Here is a 12,908-nt window from a genome sequence, read left to right on the forward strand (position 1 = left end):
ATTTTAACATTTATTGATTGGCCCCATTTAATTCCATTGTAAGTGCCTCACTGGAACCTAGATTTCTGCTTTTTGTTTTGTTTTGTTTTTTAAGAAAAGGAGGGACAAGTCAAAATAAATTTTTGTGGTAATCACTATCATGTCACAAATGCTGTCAATTGAGCTTAACTTGTATTGGACCCAGAAATTTCCTTTAATTCACCTTGGAGGAAATATGTCAGATGACAGCAATTGCTGAACTATTATTGGTCAGTAAAATTCTAAGGCTGGATTTCAGCGAATGGTCAGTTAACGCTATTTACTTTCATAATTCATGTTCCTGATCTTATTGTGTCCAATTTTATTGGTTCATATATTCCATAAGTTAAAATTTCTTTTCATAATATTTCATCAAAATGTAATAACTTGCATCCCCTCTAAATTCCTTTTTGACTGACATCATTCCGGATGGATAAAATCAAGTCCTGCCCTAAACAATTTTTTCATTGAATATCCTGTTCCATTTAGAAATACATCAGATTAGAGAAGTAAAATGAGATGTGAATGACATTTCATGTTGACTTTAATCTAAGCTGCCAGTAATACTTCAAGCCCAAATCAATATGGCAAAATACAGTTCCACTAAAGAAGCAGAGTGAGAGAGGTGGGTAGGAAAAAGATATCAGCTGCATCTTGATCTCCTGCACAGCTTCTAATAGACATGGGAGTGTCAGTTAACAGACACTCCCATGGAATATTAACAGAATAATATTCCAAAAAGGAGCTGGTGGTCAAACATGCATCTCAAAATGTGATGGCATCATACTGTAAGACAAATTAGACAGCATTCGATGTCATCGATTATACTAAGATCCTTCAAGAAAAGTATTAATCTTAACAGTTTGTGGGGCACATTTATGTCAGTGCTGATTGTTTTGTCACAATGTAAGCTTTACAAATAAGCTGTTATTAAAGGATGGGAAAGTGCAAACTATATTGAATGCAACAGTAAACCTGCAACCCTCAAGTACGCATTGTTACTAATTGCATATGTAAAGAGCCAAACCAATCATAAAAGAGCTCAATTACATATAGAAGTACATTGGCAGCCAAAAGTTTGGAATAATGTACAGATTTTGCTCTTATGGAAAGAAATTGGTACTTTTATTCACCAAAGTGGCATTCAACTGATCACAATGTATAGTCAGGACATTAATAACGTGAAAAATTACTATTACAATTTGAAAATGTACTACTTCAAAGAGTTCTCATCAAAAAATCCTCCACGTGCAGCAATGACAGCTTTGCAGATCCTCGGCATTCTAAGCTGTCAGTTGTGACATTTCATCCCACACTTCCTGTAGTACTAGTCATAGAAGTGGCTGTCTTGCTGGGCACTTCTCACACACCTTACAGTCTAGCTGATCCCACAAAAGCTCAATGGGGTTAAGATCCATAGCACTCTTTTCCAATTATCTGTTGTCCAATGTCTGTGTTTCTCTGAACACTCTAACTTTTGGTTTTTCTGTTTCAAAAGTGGCTTTTTCTTTGCAATTCCCATAAGGCCTGCACCCCTGAGTCTTCTCTTTACTGTTGAACATAAAACTGGTGTTGAATGGAGGCATCTGTTTCTCAAACTAGAGACTCTGATGTACTTATCCTCTTGTTTAGTTGTACATCTGGCCTTCCACATCTCTCTCTGTCCTTGTTAGAGCCAGTTGTCCTTTGTCTTTGAAGACTGTAGTGTACACCTTTGTATGAAATCTTCAGTTTTTTGGCAATTTCAAGCATTGTATAGCCTTGATTCCTCAAAACATTGATTGACTGATGAGTATCTAGAGAAAGCTGCTTCTTTTTTTTTTCTTTTTTTTGGTGGCATTTTTGACCTAATATTGACCTTAAGACATGCCAGTCGCATACTGTGGCAACTCAAAAACAAAGACAATGTTAAGCTTCATTTAATGAACCAAATAGCTTTCTACTGTGTTTGATATAATGGCAAGTGATTTTCTAGTACCAAATCAGCAATTTAGCATGATTACTCAAGGATTAGGTGTTGGAGTGATGGCTGCTGGAAATGGGGCCTGTCTAGATTTGATCAAAAATTACTTTTTTTATATAGTGATGGTGCTGTTTTTTACATCAGTAATGTCCTGACTATACTTTGTGATCAGTTGAATACCACTTTGGTGAATTAAAGTACCAATTTCCTTCCGAAACAGCAAAATCTGTACATTATTCCAAACTTTTGGCCGCCAGTGTATCGTAGCAGAAACATGTTCAATCCTAAGTGTCAGAGAAAGGGTAAAAAAAAATAGTCATGTAAAACTAAAACTACGACTGTTTTTGGTGCAAGGAACCTTGACTAATATTTTAAGTGGATTTCAGTGAAAAAAATAAAAAGATGAAAAGGTACAGGATATGGCCCCTTTAAAACTTAAAAAGAAATTATACAGTAGCCTCTTATGATGTTCTATCTTCTGTCGAGAGAAGGGGTGATTTGAGGGCACTTTTATCCAACAGATGTAGTTTAAAGCTGTCTTTAAATTAGTCTTTCTGGTTATTTGCTTATTATTTCACTTATTATTTTCCTAAGGGGGAGACAAGCATCCTTTTTAAAGAGTGATGACAGATCTGGTACCATTGATGATGGAAGATTTGATTTCCTGTAAGAATATTTGGAGAGAACAAATCTGATGAGAGACAGTGGAGTCACAATGGAGAATGATGCAATGAAAGACTGATAAAGCTTTGTTACTGGCTTTGGAATGGGAATTTGAAAGCCATTTTTTGGCTAACCTTCATATAAGAAGCTACTCTGGGCATTCACTTTATATATACCTGTGTGTGTGTGTGTGTGTGTGTGTGTGTGTGTGTGTGTGTGTGTGTGTGTGTGCTTGCAAATGGCTGCCTGCTGTTGTGACTCTGTGGGTGCCTTCCTGCACTGAGTCACATTATAGCTGACTCAGTGGTACAGAGAGGAGGTGGAAGAGAGCCAGATAAAGCACCACCCTTTGGCTCTGTGCATAACACACACACACACACACACTTTTTAAGCAAAGGCAAAAAGCTTGTTTAAAGGGATAGTTCACTCAAAAATGAAAATTATGTTGTCATGAAACACAAAAGGAAATGTTAGGCAGAATTTTTGTCCATTCACTTTCATTGTGTTTTTTCTGCATAAAATGGAAGTAAATGGTGACTGAGGCTGTCTGTCTCTAAAGTTCAGCCTAACAACTCATTTTGTGTTCCACAAAAGAAAGAAAGTTCTACAGGTTTGGAATAACGTGAGGGTGAGTAAATGATGACACAACTTTAATTTAACTATCCCTTTAGCTCACAGTGGACACTGTAAAAGAGATGATATCACCAGAGCTTATCTTGAGAATATTCTACATAATTCAGAAGCAAATGAGCTAGTCTTATGGTGTGTTAGGTTAATTGTGTTAAATATTCTGGTATTTATGGTAATTTGGTTCAGTCTTGCTGTAAATTGGCTGTTAAAGTTATTAATATTCCTGATTGTGAAGTGGAGCGCACTGTAACAATGTAATTGTATTCACCGGTGAGAAGGTACTGCAGAGATAGGATATCACACTTTATTAATGGCTGCCTCTTCAGTAAATATTTTAACCAAGTTCCCAAAATACACACGAATCTGGGTGATAGTCAGAGTTGTTTGTGCAAATGGGGGGTTGGGGGGGGGGGGGGTGTATGTGTGCATTTAGAGTGTATGTGTGTGTCTGGGTTCTGTGCCAGCACACTTACAGTAATGGATCTCACTGACTGATTTGGTAATTATGTCCTGATATGTGTGGCTGCTTTATTTATGGTCATCATTATCAAGGACCTTGGTTCTCATTTATGAGCAAGATGGCACTGACCTCAATCTAATAGGTGTGTGTGTGTGTGTGTGTGTGTGTGTACTAACAGCAACCATTCACTCTCAGATTCACTGTGGTAAATTCCTTCTACATTTGACCTCCTTTAGTTTGACATCCCTGTTAAAAAGACCAGCTTATGTTGGGTTTCGGATGCTGGCGTGCTGGTGTCACCACCCAGCTTCTTAACTAGCTTAACCAAGAAGTCTTCCATTGTCAACCTGCTTCATCAGAAAGATTATGCTGGTTGTCCAAGATTTATTGCTGGTGAACAGCATGGCTATGCTGGTCCACAAGCTAGACCAGCATAAACCAGCCTAGACCAGTATGGAAAATCAAGCTGGTCTTTTCAGCAGGGATGAGGCTGTCTTGTTTCCAGAAAGTGTGTGGGACCCAATGGACTGACAGTAAGTGATCTGCTCTATATTACTGTGTAGTATAGGGTTATATGTGCTGTTATATTAATATTTGCCCATCTTTTCAATAACTTACAGAATCTCATATTGCAAAGTATTGCCTTACTATGTATTTGGTGTTAATGCATTTTAATGTAACCCTCTGCACAGTCTGCTCCAGTCTTATCAGGCTTTAATGTCCTGTGTTTCTCCATGTTCTTATAGAGAGAGAGGAGTATGTGGCCACCTTCAAGGGTTCAGAGTATTTCTGTTACGACCTCTCCCCGAACCCCATCCAGAGCAGCAGTGATGAGATTACGCTCTCCTTCAAGACCCTGCAGCGCAACGGACTGATGCTCCACACCGGAAAGTCTGCAGACTATGTCAACCTGGCGCTGAAGAACGGCGCTGTCTCGCTGGTCATCAACCTGGGCTCTGGGGCCTTCGAGGCCCTGGTGGAGCCCGTCAATGGGAAATTTAATGACAATGCCTGGCATGATGTGAAGGTTACCAGGAACCTTCGTCAGGTAACCACGCAGAAAAGGCAGATGTCGAGATTGGATGGCATTCAGATTAGTAGCGCAATAATCATGAGCAACAACTCATAAACACTTTAATCAAGACCATTTAAACCATTTAAAGTAGTTTAAATCACTAATTGTCTATTGAAAGTTGTTGTATGACTAGATTGAATATGTAGTAAGACAAAGTTTTCTTATTGCATATTTAAATCCAAGATTTTGACACACTTTTAACTAGTGGTCGACCGATGTATCGCATAGGCCGATAAATCAGCCGATATTCAGAATTCTTTAATTATTGGCACTGGCCGATAAATGTTACCCATAGGCCGATTTGTTTCTTGAGGGTGCTGAGAATCACCTGCTTGCATGTGAAGCAACTGAGACATGTAAACGACCCATCACAGTTCATTTTGTTGTTACATGCCATCGTGTTACTACAATAATAGACAGGTGTGCAACACAGTGTCATTTAAACGGTCCGCATATCAGACGCGTTTGAGCTCATAATGTTAAAGTGCTCGTCTGTTTCATTCTCCCTGTCTCTCCTCAACAGTTCGCTGTAACTTTCTTGTCTAATGATAAAAAGGCTAATATCAATAAAACTAATATCATATACCATCTGAAAATATGTGCTTATCTCGTTTTAACAGATGTAATAAACCAATCTCACACAACTTCAGCAGATCCAGCATCCTGTGGAACGCTCATAAATGTTCCTCTGAAGCACGTATTCCATCAGCCAAAATCAAAAACTTAAGGATTAGGATAAAAAGTTCCGGTCAGTCCATAACAATCCAAGCAGGCGATCCAGGCCATTTAAACTCTCAGGAGAAGATTGCTGCTTGCGCTGGATTTGCACGAGCGTGTGAGTGCAACTTCAAAGTAAAAGCGCTTCACGTGTGCTATGAGTAAATAAATGTCTTATTCACTATGCACTGTATGTGCAACTGATTTGATTCAGTATTTTTTGAGAAAATGTGATTGCTAACGTGGACATGCCCTCCATGGTTGCTGGACTACTGTGTGTACTCAGGGGTTAAATTGGGATTTCGGAGGTGGGGGAACTCTAAAATCGGGTTATGTCGCAACACCCACAACACCCCCCCCACAACACCCCCCCCCCGCGTTTGGTATGTAATTCATTGAAGTTTTTTCTTTCAGATGAATCGATTTGACTGGGATTCTGTTTTAATGATTTGTCTATCATTATTTATGTCATTATTTAACTTAATTGTGAAAATACATAATTGTAGGGGTGTGCAGCGTAGCCATTATCTGTATTTATATCTGTATCTGTTCATATGACAAAACTATCTGTATCTGTCTCTTTATTCGTATAGAACTGTGTGTGGGCGGGGCTGAAACCGGAAAGTAGTTTTGTGTCAAAACTAAATGAAATAGCTATTTTTAAGTGTTACGCTTACATTTATAGTTTCTATTAATAAAATATGCCTTGTATGCAGGGTTGGGGAGTAACGAAATACATGTAACGGGAATACGTATTTAAAATACAAAATATAAGTAACTGTATTCCACTACAGTTACAATTTAAATCATTGGTAATTAGAATACAGTTACATTCAAAAAGTATTTTGATTACTGAAGAGATTACTTTGCATTTTATCGTCATTTGTTTCATTTAATATTTAGTCCTTTCAGATGGAAAACATTTATACATATAAATGATGCAATCTAAAGTGCATTTGAACAGCGGTGAAACACTTTCTTATGATGTGCTACATTCATACGAGCAGACAGAGAAGTAAGTTTGAAGTAAGTTTGGAGCAGAAGAAATAGAAATAAACCTTGTGTAAATTGTCAGCTTTACGCTAAGCTAAAATGCTATTTCTAGCCATTTTACATGCACATGTTATCAGGCACGATCATATTTTTTTATCAAGGAAATTCACATTGGATCATAATTTCTTTTTTTTCTAGTAAGACCTTTGATATTAGGGCAAAAATCGTATTCTTGATAATAATTTTTGTATTGTTTTCCTGTAAAAATATCTAAAAATCCTTAAAACACGATCAGTTTGATTGATCTTGTTTTAGAAACAACACTGCATAAGACATTTAAGTTTTTCAGAGAATGTATTTTTAACATGTGTATTTTGTCTTACTGTACTGGCAGAGTCAGTATAGTCAAAACAAGTGAAAAAATCTACCAGTGCTGAATAAGTAATCCAAAGTATTTAGAATACTTTACTGACCTTGAGTAATCTAACGAAATACATTACATTTGACAGCATGTATTCTGTAATCTGTAGTGGAATACATTTCAAAAGTAACCCTCCCAACCCTGCTTGTATATGCCTTTTCATAATAATAGCCTAATAATAATAATAATTATTATTATTATTATTATTTTATTCTTTTGTTTCTTCCAGATGAAGCTGAATTTGTAGGCTACATTAACTGTGGAATATGTTGTGGTTTTTCCTGGTATTTCAGATATTAATATCTACATGAAAATTCCGTTCATCTGTTCATGTATAACAACATTATTCTGAAGGCAGGAGGTGTCAAGCAAAATGTGAAATGTCAAGCACACATTTTGCAGTGAATAATAAATACAAATTCAAACATTAAAATAAATTAAAATCAAATCAATATAGCCTACAAACAGGTGAAAGTCCCGTTAATCTATCAGAAATTTTTACTATAGGACTCCATTATTTCGTTAAATAACAATAATATTAATAATAATAATAATGTTAAATTTTTATAGTGCCTTACCAGAGTTCAAGAACACTTAGCATTTTCAAATTTAGCACAGTTTAAAGAAGAAGAAGAAAAAATGACAGAGTTTCACTTTCTTCATTTTACATAAGGAGAAATAGTCCTAATAGATGAATACTCTATGGAGCATTTGAACCTTTATGGAGCATTTAAACTTTTTTTTGGAATAAAGTCTTAACCAGTTAATGACCTTAATCGCTGATGTGGATATAAATTAATGTGGTCAACTTTAAAAGACGGATAGACGAGCTCCGATGTGAAATCATCACTTCAGGTCAGGAATTTAACATCAAGCTCAGGTTTTGGCTATAAATAAATACATGGGAATCACATGTGAATCGTGTGATACATTAACATAGACATTTCAAGAAGTGGAAAGTGTACATGATGTCATATTTTAGTTAATGTTACACTTGACAAGCTCCAGATGTGAACAATTAACAGAGACCACAAACGGAGTCAAAACCGCAGCCATCCGATCTGAATTCACACCGTGCGCATTTTCATTCATAAGGTTTACACTTTAGAAATATTGGCTGCACAGATACATAAATTCTTTTTAATTTTGGATATGTTTATTTAAAATGTTGCTTTATCCTTGTGCTTTTTGGATAATCAGTCATACAAATATTTTTTTATATTATTCGGATGAATTCGTTATTCGTTTTGAATTCATTATTCGTGCCTTTCCGAATAAGGTATTCAGCTTCAGGGACATCCTTACATAATTACATGGAAAATTTGGTTAAGTAGATGACAAACATTTTTTTTTAAATGATATCACATGTATTTTATAAAAATCAAATGACAGCTGGGACAAGTTACCTTCTTGACAATATTACACGATTTCTATGAATCACGGTACAGAAGCAGAACGCGGTCTCATGCTTCTCTGATATTCTGCCTCTACCAGCATCCACAACTGACTAGAGGGAAGCATAATGAACTTGAAATATTTTTGAATAAGTACACTTGCTTAATAGAGACGGAATGTGTTAAGGGGATCAAACAAAAACCACATCAGAGAATACAATAAATGGGATGGATTGAAAAACAAGCATTATTTTTTCATTCTTTTTGGAATCGAAGGTGCCAGAACGCCGTTCCAGACTGTACCGGCCCAGTTGAACCCCTGTGTGTACTGTTGTTTCCTCCTTCTTAATATATTAACAATTTCTTACTAAAATTGGATGACTAAACAGAAATCAGAAGAAACTGCTATCTACCATTTAAAATACAATGTAATTTTTTTAGATTATTTTTTACAAAGTTAAAGTTTAGGGTGAAGTTGAGTATATATAGTGCTAAATAACAGTTTATTCATTTTTTTAGCAATTTTATGTTTATGTTATTTACTATATTAAATTGTGTGATATACCGGCATTGTATCAGCCTATCGGCCACCCTGCTCTCTGGATATCGCATCGCAATCGGCCATTTAAAAATCCCATATCGGTCGATCACTACTTTTAACATTTTAAATGAGAAATAGCGCTCATTTATATAAAATAGAGTTTGGGGAATAAAGCTCCCGATACTAAATTATTTATATAAAATGCATGAATTCAGCCTTTTCATGTTCACACATGAAGGACATGGGTGAATATACCCCTAACCCTGTTTCCGTTGACTAATATTTAAATGCACTTTCAGATACTTTAATATCTATATTTTACTGTCACTATTGGATATCGCCACCTCTCACTACATTACATCAGCACGTCATCTGTCAACACAGAACATGGTTGAAGTGTCAAGACTGGGAAAAGATCCCTGTGTGATATGAAGTGGAATAGGACAGGCAGTAAACATGAAAACTTGAGTGAAGTCAGCTGTGCGCCAAGAACAGGAAGAGACAGAGTAGACTAGAAGCGTCCCAGAGGAGAGCTTCAAGGTGCAGATGTTCTGTCTGCTTCTCTTTTCCTTCTCTTCTTTGGCCCTTTTTAAATGTTTACTAACCTGCTTTTGGGGAAAGAAACTAACCTTTCATCCATGGAATGTCTCATTTACTAACCTGTTACCTTTTACTAACGTGTAACGCTGATGTACTAACCTTGGCAAGAGACCATCTTTTTTGATTGAGGAACGGTGTTCTGTTCACAGTTTTTTAATTTCCTTTCTCCCCCCTTTTCCACAAAGCACTCAGGCATTGGACACGCTATGGTAAACAAACTACATTGTTCGGTAGATATCATTCTAATTGTTTCTTAGTTTGGGTTTGCCGTGTGTCTATTTTCCTTTTGTTTTGAATCGTAGACATCAATACTAAACAAAAAAAGGGGGAAAATGCGGTTGGTACTCTTAATGCTTACTTCCCCTGCCCTGCCCAAATTCCCCTTTTCTTTTTCTTATCATGACTTTGGTTTCCTCGGCTCTTTATGTCCCTTCCATGTTTTGTTTTTTTGTTTGTTTTTTTTTGTTTTTTTTTAGGTTATTTTGCATCTTCATTTTCTTTTCTTTCTTTTTTTCCTTCTTTTTTTTTTTTTTTTTTTTTTGCATAAGGTTTTGCTCACCAACTGGTCTCGGCTGGCTGGCTCTGAACCTTTCATTGGGCCAGCTAGCTTTGAGGCCCAGAATTCAGCATGGCCTGCATCCTGGCCACCCCGTTTACTAACACTTCTGCCCCATCAGTACATTTGAGGCTGGCGTGGGTGGCCGGTCATTTCGTCTGTGGTGTTTTTCTTTTATTTGTGTTTCCTTAATAATGTGAACATGCTTATGCATGCGGACACCTCTGCTGTGATTGGTCTCGTGTGCTGCGTTGTGTTTGTGTCCTTCTCCCTCCTCTTCTCTTTTTATTCATTCCTGTGCAATCAAATCTTGGAGAAGGAATTGTTCTCTCTAACCATTGTTTGCATGTGGAGAGGGAGGGATAATGAAGCATGCATCCATTCAACCAGATATGTGAGAGATGTGCCTCTAATTGCCTGTGCTTTCATTCCTAACCTTTTAGCACGCCGTGTTCTTTGTTTTACATCATATAAAATCATTGAAAACTGCTTAAACTACTCACATGCACTGGATTCAAGTGATACTAACTCTAACACACATATTACTAACACCATTTTTGTGTCTGCTGATTTACTTTTTCTGCTCTATTAGTGGCACCACTAACATTAAGGCTAATGTGCCACAGACCTCCTCAGCTCATCTAAGACATACTAGAACTGAAATATCCAACAAAAAACATAAATTTAGAAAGACAATAAGACAATAAGAATTCCTGAAACAGACATGAAAATGGGTTCACATTAAATCAGAGCTAATAAAAAGAGAAAATATAAATAAACATATACATAAATAAGAAGCATTCAAGGCAAAAACAAAACAATCAAGCATCCAAATCCTTACGAGGGGGACCAAAGCCCTGTAACAGCATTCAAGTTATATGTGAGTATAGCGTGTCCTTTCCCTGTGCTTTGTTGTCTAGGTTACAATATCCGTGGATGGAATTCTCACCACCACTGGATATACACAAGAGGACTACACCATGCTAGGCTCTGATGACTTTTTCTATGTCGGGGGTAGCCCCAGCACTGCCGATCTGCCCGGATCCCCCGTTAGCAACAACTTTATGGGCTGCCTGAAAGAGGTAAAGATCATACAACCCTATACACCTTGCTTTGTTTTTAAAAGACCAGAACAGCATCCCATATTACTTAAAATGTTAGTTCACCCAAAAATGTCATTCCAAACCCGTATGACTTTCTTTCTTGTGTGGAACAAGAAAGGAGATTTTGGGCAGAATGTAGGGGACTGACAGCCTCAGTCACCATTTACTTTCATTGTATGAAAAAAAAAAAAAAAAAAAAAACATGCAGTGAAAGTGAATGGTGTTCCAGGAAGGAAGAAAGGAAAGAAAGAAAGAAAGAAAGAAAGAAATAAAGAAAGAAAGTAAAACAGGTTAGGAACAACATGAGGGTGAGTAAATGATAACATATTTTTTTTGTTTGTTTGTTTTGTTTTTTTGTTTTTTTGAATAAACTCAAAAATTTAGTGACTCCCCAGAAGTGTCCTGAAAATATTCACTCCATTAAATAAATTGTATCCTAATGATGAGAAATCTCTATTGTAATTGAATTACCCTCCATTTATTTCATATCTTAGTTTTTTTTTTCTCTAATAGAGATGCCAATTTTGCAGTTACTTCTAAAGTCAACTATACCTTCTATTTTCAGCTAGTCTAATTATACAAAGCATTCTATGGAGCTCAGTAAACTCGCAAAATGTCACCTTACACAAACGTCAATGCAGCATTCACATGTACTTCTGCTGGTTTTATAATTTGTATTACTTACTTTTTTATACATATGGCTGATGTCAGCATTGTGCTGCTGTCTCATGAGCATTTTTTTATAAAAGGTGTCCCTGTTCACGTTATACATTGCACAGCTCTCTCTGGCCTATAAAAACTCTTACCACATACATCAACAACTGAGGGAATTATTTATCTGTCGCCACGGAACGAAGCACAATGGCATAGTTAAAATGCATTCTCTAATTAACATTGCTGATGAGCTTTCCTCACATCTGAAGTCTGTTAATTTGAAAATGGGTCACAGATTGTCAACAGTGACAGAACTTACAAATAAACAAGAGTGCAACAAATAGGATAAATAAGCATATAAAAACATTTTAGTTTATGGGGAAGTGAAAAGTCTGCCTAATGAAATAAACTATTATTGAGCAACATTTGATGGGTCTGATCTTTGAAACAGCACTACCCAAAGCCTCACATGCTCCCCTTATGATCTGTTCATGATCGTAATGCTCCTTAGAGGAAAACTGCGGAAAACATGTTGTCTCATTCGTCATCTTACTTCCTAGACTCGCATCCCTGTGGGAATGTGGTGTCCTCTGGTATGCCAGCTGGTGAAGTGAGGAAGTGCCAAGAAGTCATTTCTGTGTCTGATGCAGAAATGTTTGATGATTAACTGTGACGCTGTATAAACAGGGCAACGCCAAACCCCTCTTATCACAGGAAGTGAAATTGCAGACATTTTTGTTTTCTGTAAAGAAATATGCACATAGCTGGGTTCCCACTTTCATGGAAAACCTGAAAATATCAGGGAATTTTAAAATTGGGATTTCACTGTCTTGAAAAGCCTAAGCTGTGCTCAGCTCTGAAATATTTCACCAGTTAGAAATAAAAGGATGAAAGGGTTTTTTAAAAATCCTTATCCAGTAATCACACATATCAGATGAACTATTATTTCAACCAAACAGCCATTGTTGCCAAATAGATTTAAAATATTTAATGCTATAGGTTTTGAATCAATTAAATGAAATGGACAGTTTGAACTGATTTCATGGAAATCTAACCAACTCTTAAAGGGATAGTTCACCCAAATATGAAACAAACAAAAACATTTTTTTAGAAGAATATC

General features: G+C 36.6%; 1 protein-coding gene across 15 annotated transcripts in view; it reads left to right on the plus strand.

Moving 5' to 3' along the window:
* LOC127423416 (neurexin-1a) overlaps positions 1 to 12,908 on the plus strand; it is a 261,207-nt gene that overhangs the window by 95,832 nt on the left and 152,467 nt on the right. For 10 of the 15 annotated variants that reach the window (XM_051667679.1, XM_051667680.1, XM_051667688.1 and 7 more), the window contains 3 exons: positions 4,481 to 4,782; positions 9,661 to 9,684; positions 10,952 to 11,113. In XM_051667679.1, coding sequence (XP_051523639.1) covers positions 4,481 to 4,782; positions 9,661 to 9,684; positions 10,952 to 11,113 — 488 coding nt within the window. The remainder of the gene's footprint in view (positions 1 to 4,480; positions 4,783 to 9,660; positions 9,685 to 10,951; positions 11,114 to 12,908) is intronic. The other 5 variants (XM_051667684.1, XM_051667687.1, XM_051667690.1 and 2 more) reach the window with 1 other exon arrangement.

Source organism: Myxocyprinus asiaticus, chromosome 32 (genome assembly GCF_019703515.2).
Source record: "Myxocyprinus asiaticus isolate MX2 ecotype Aquarium Trade chromosome 32, UBuf_Myxa_2, whole genome shotgun sequence".
Taxonomy (NCBI): Eukaryota; Metazoa; Chordata; class Actinopteri; order Cypriniformes; family Catostomidae; genus Myxocyprinus; species Myxocyprinus asiaticus.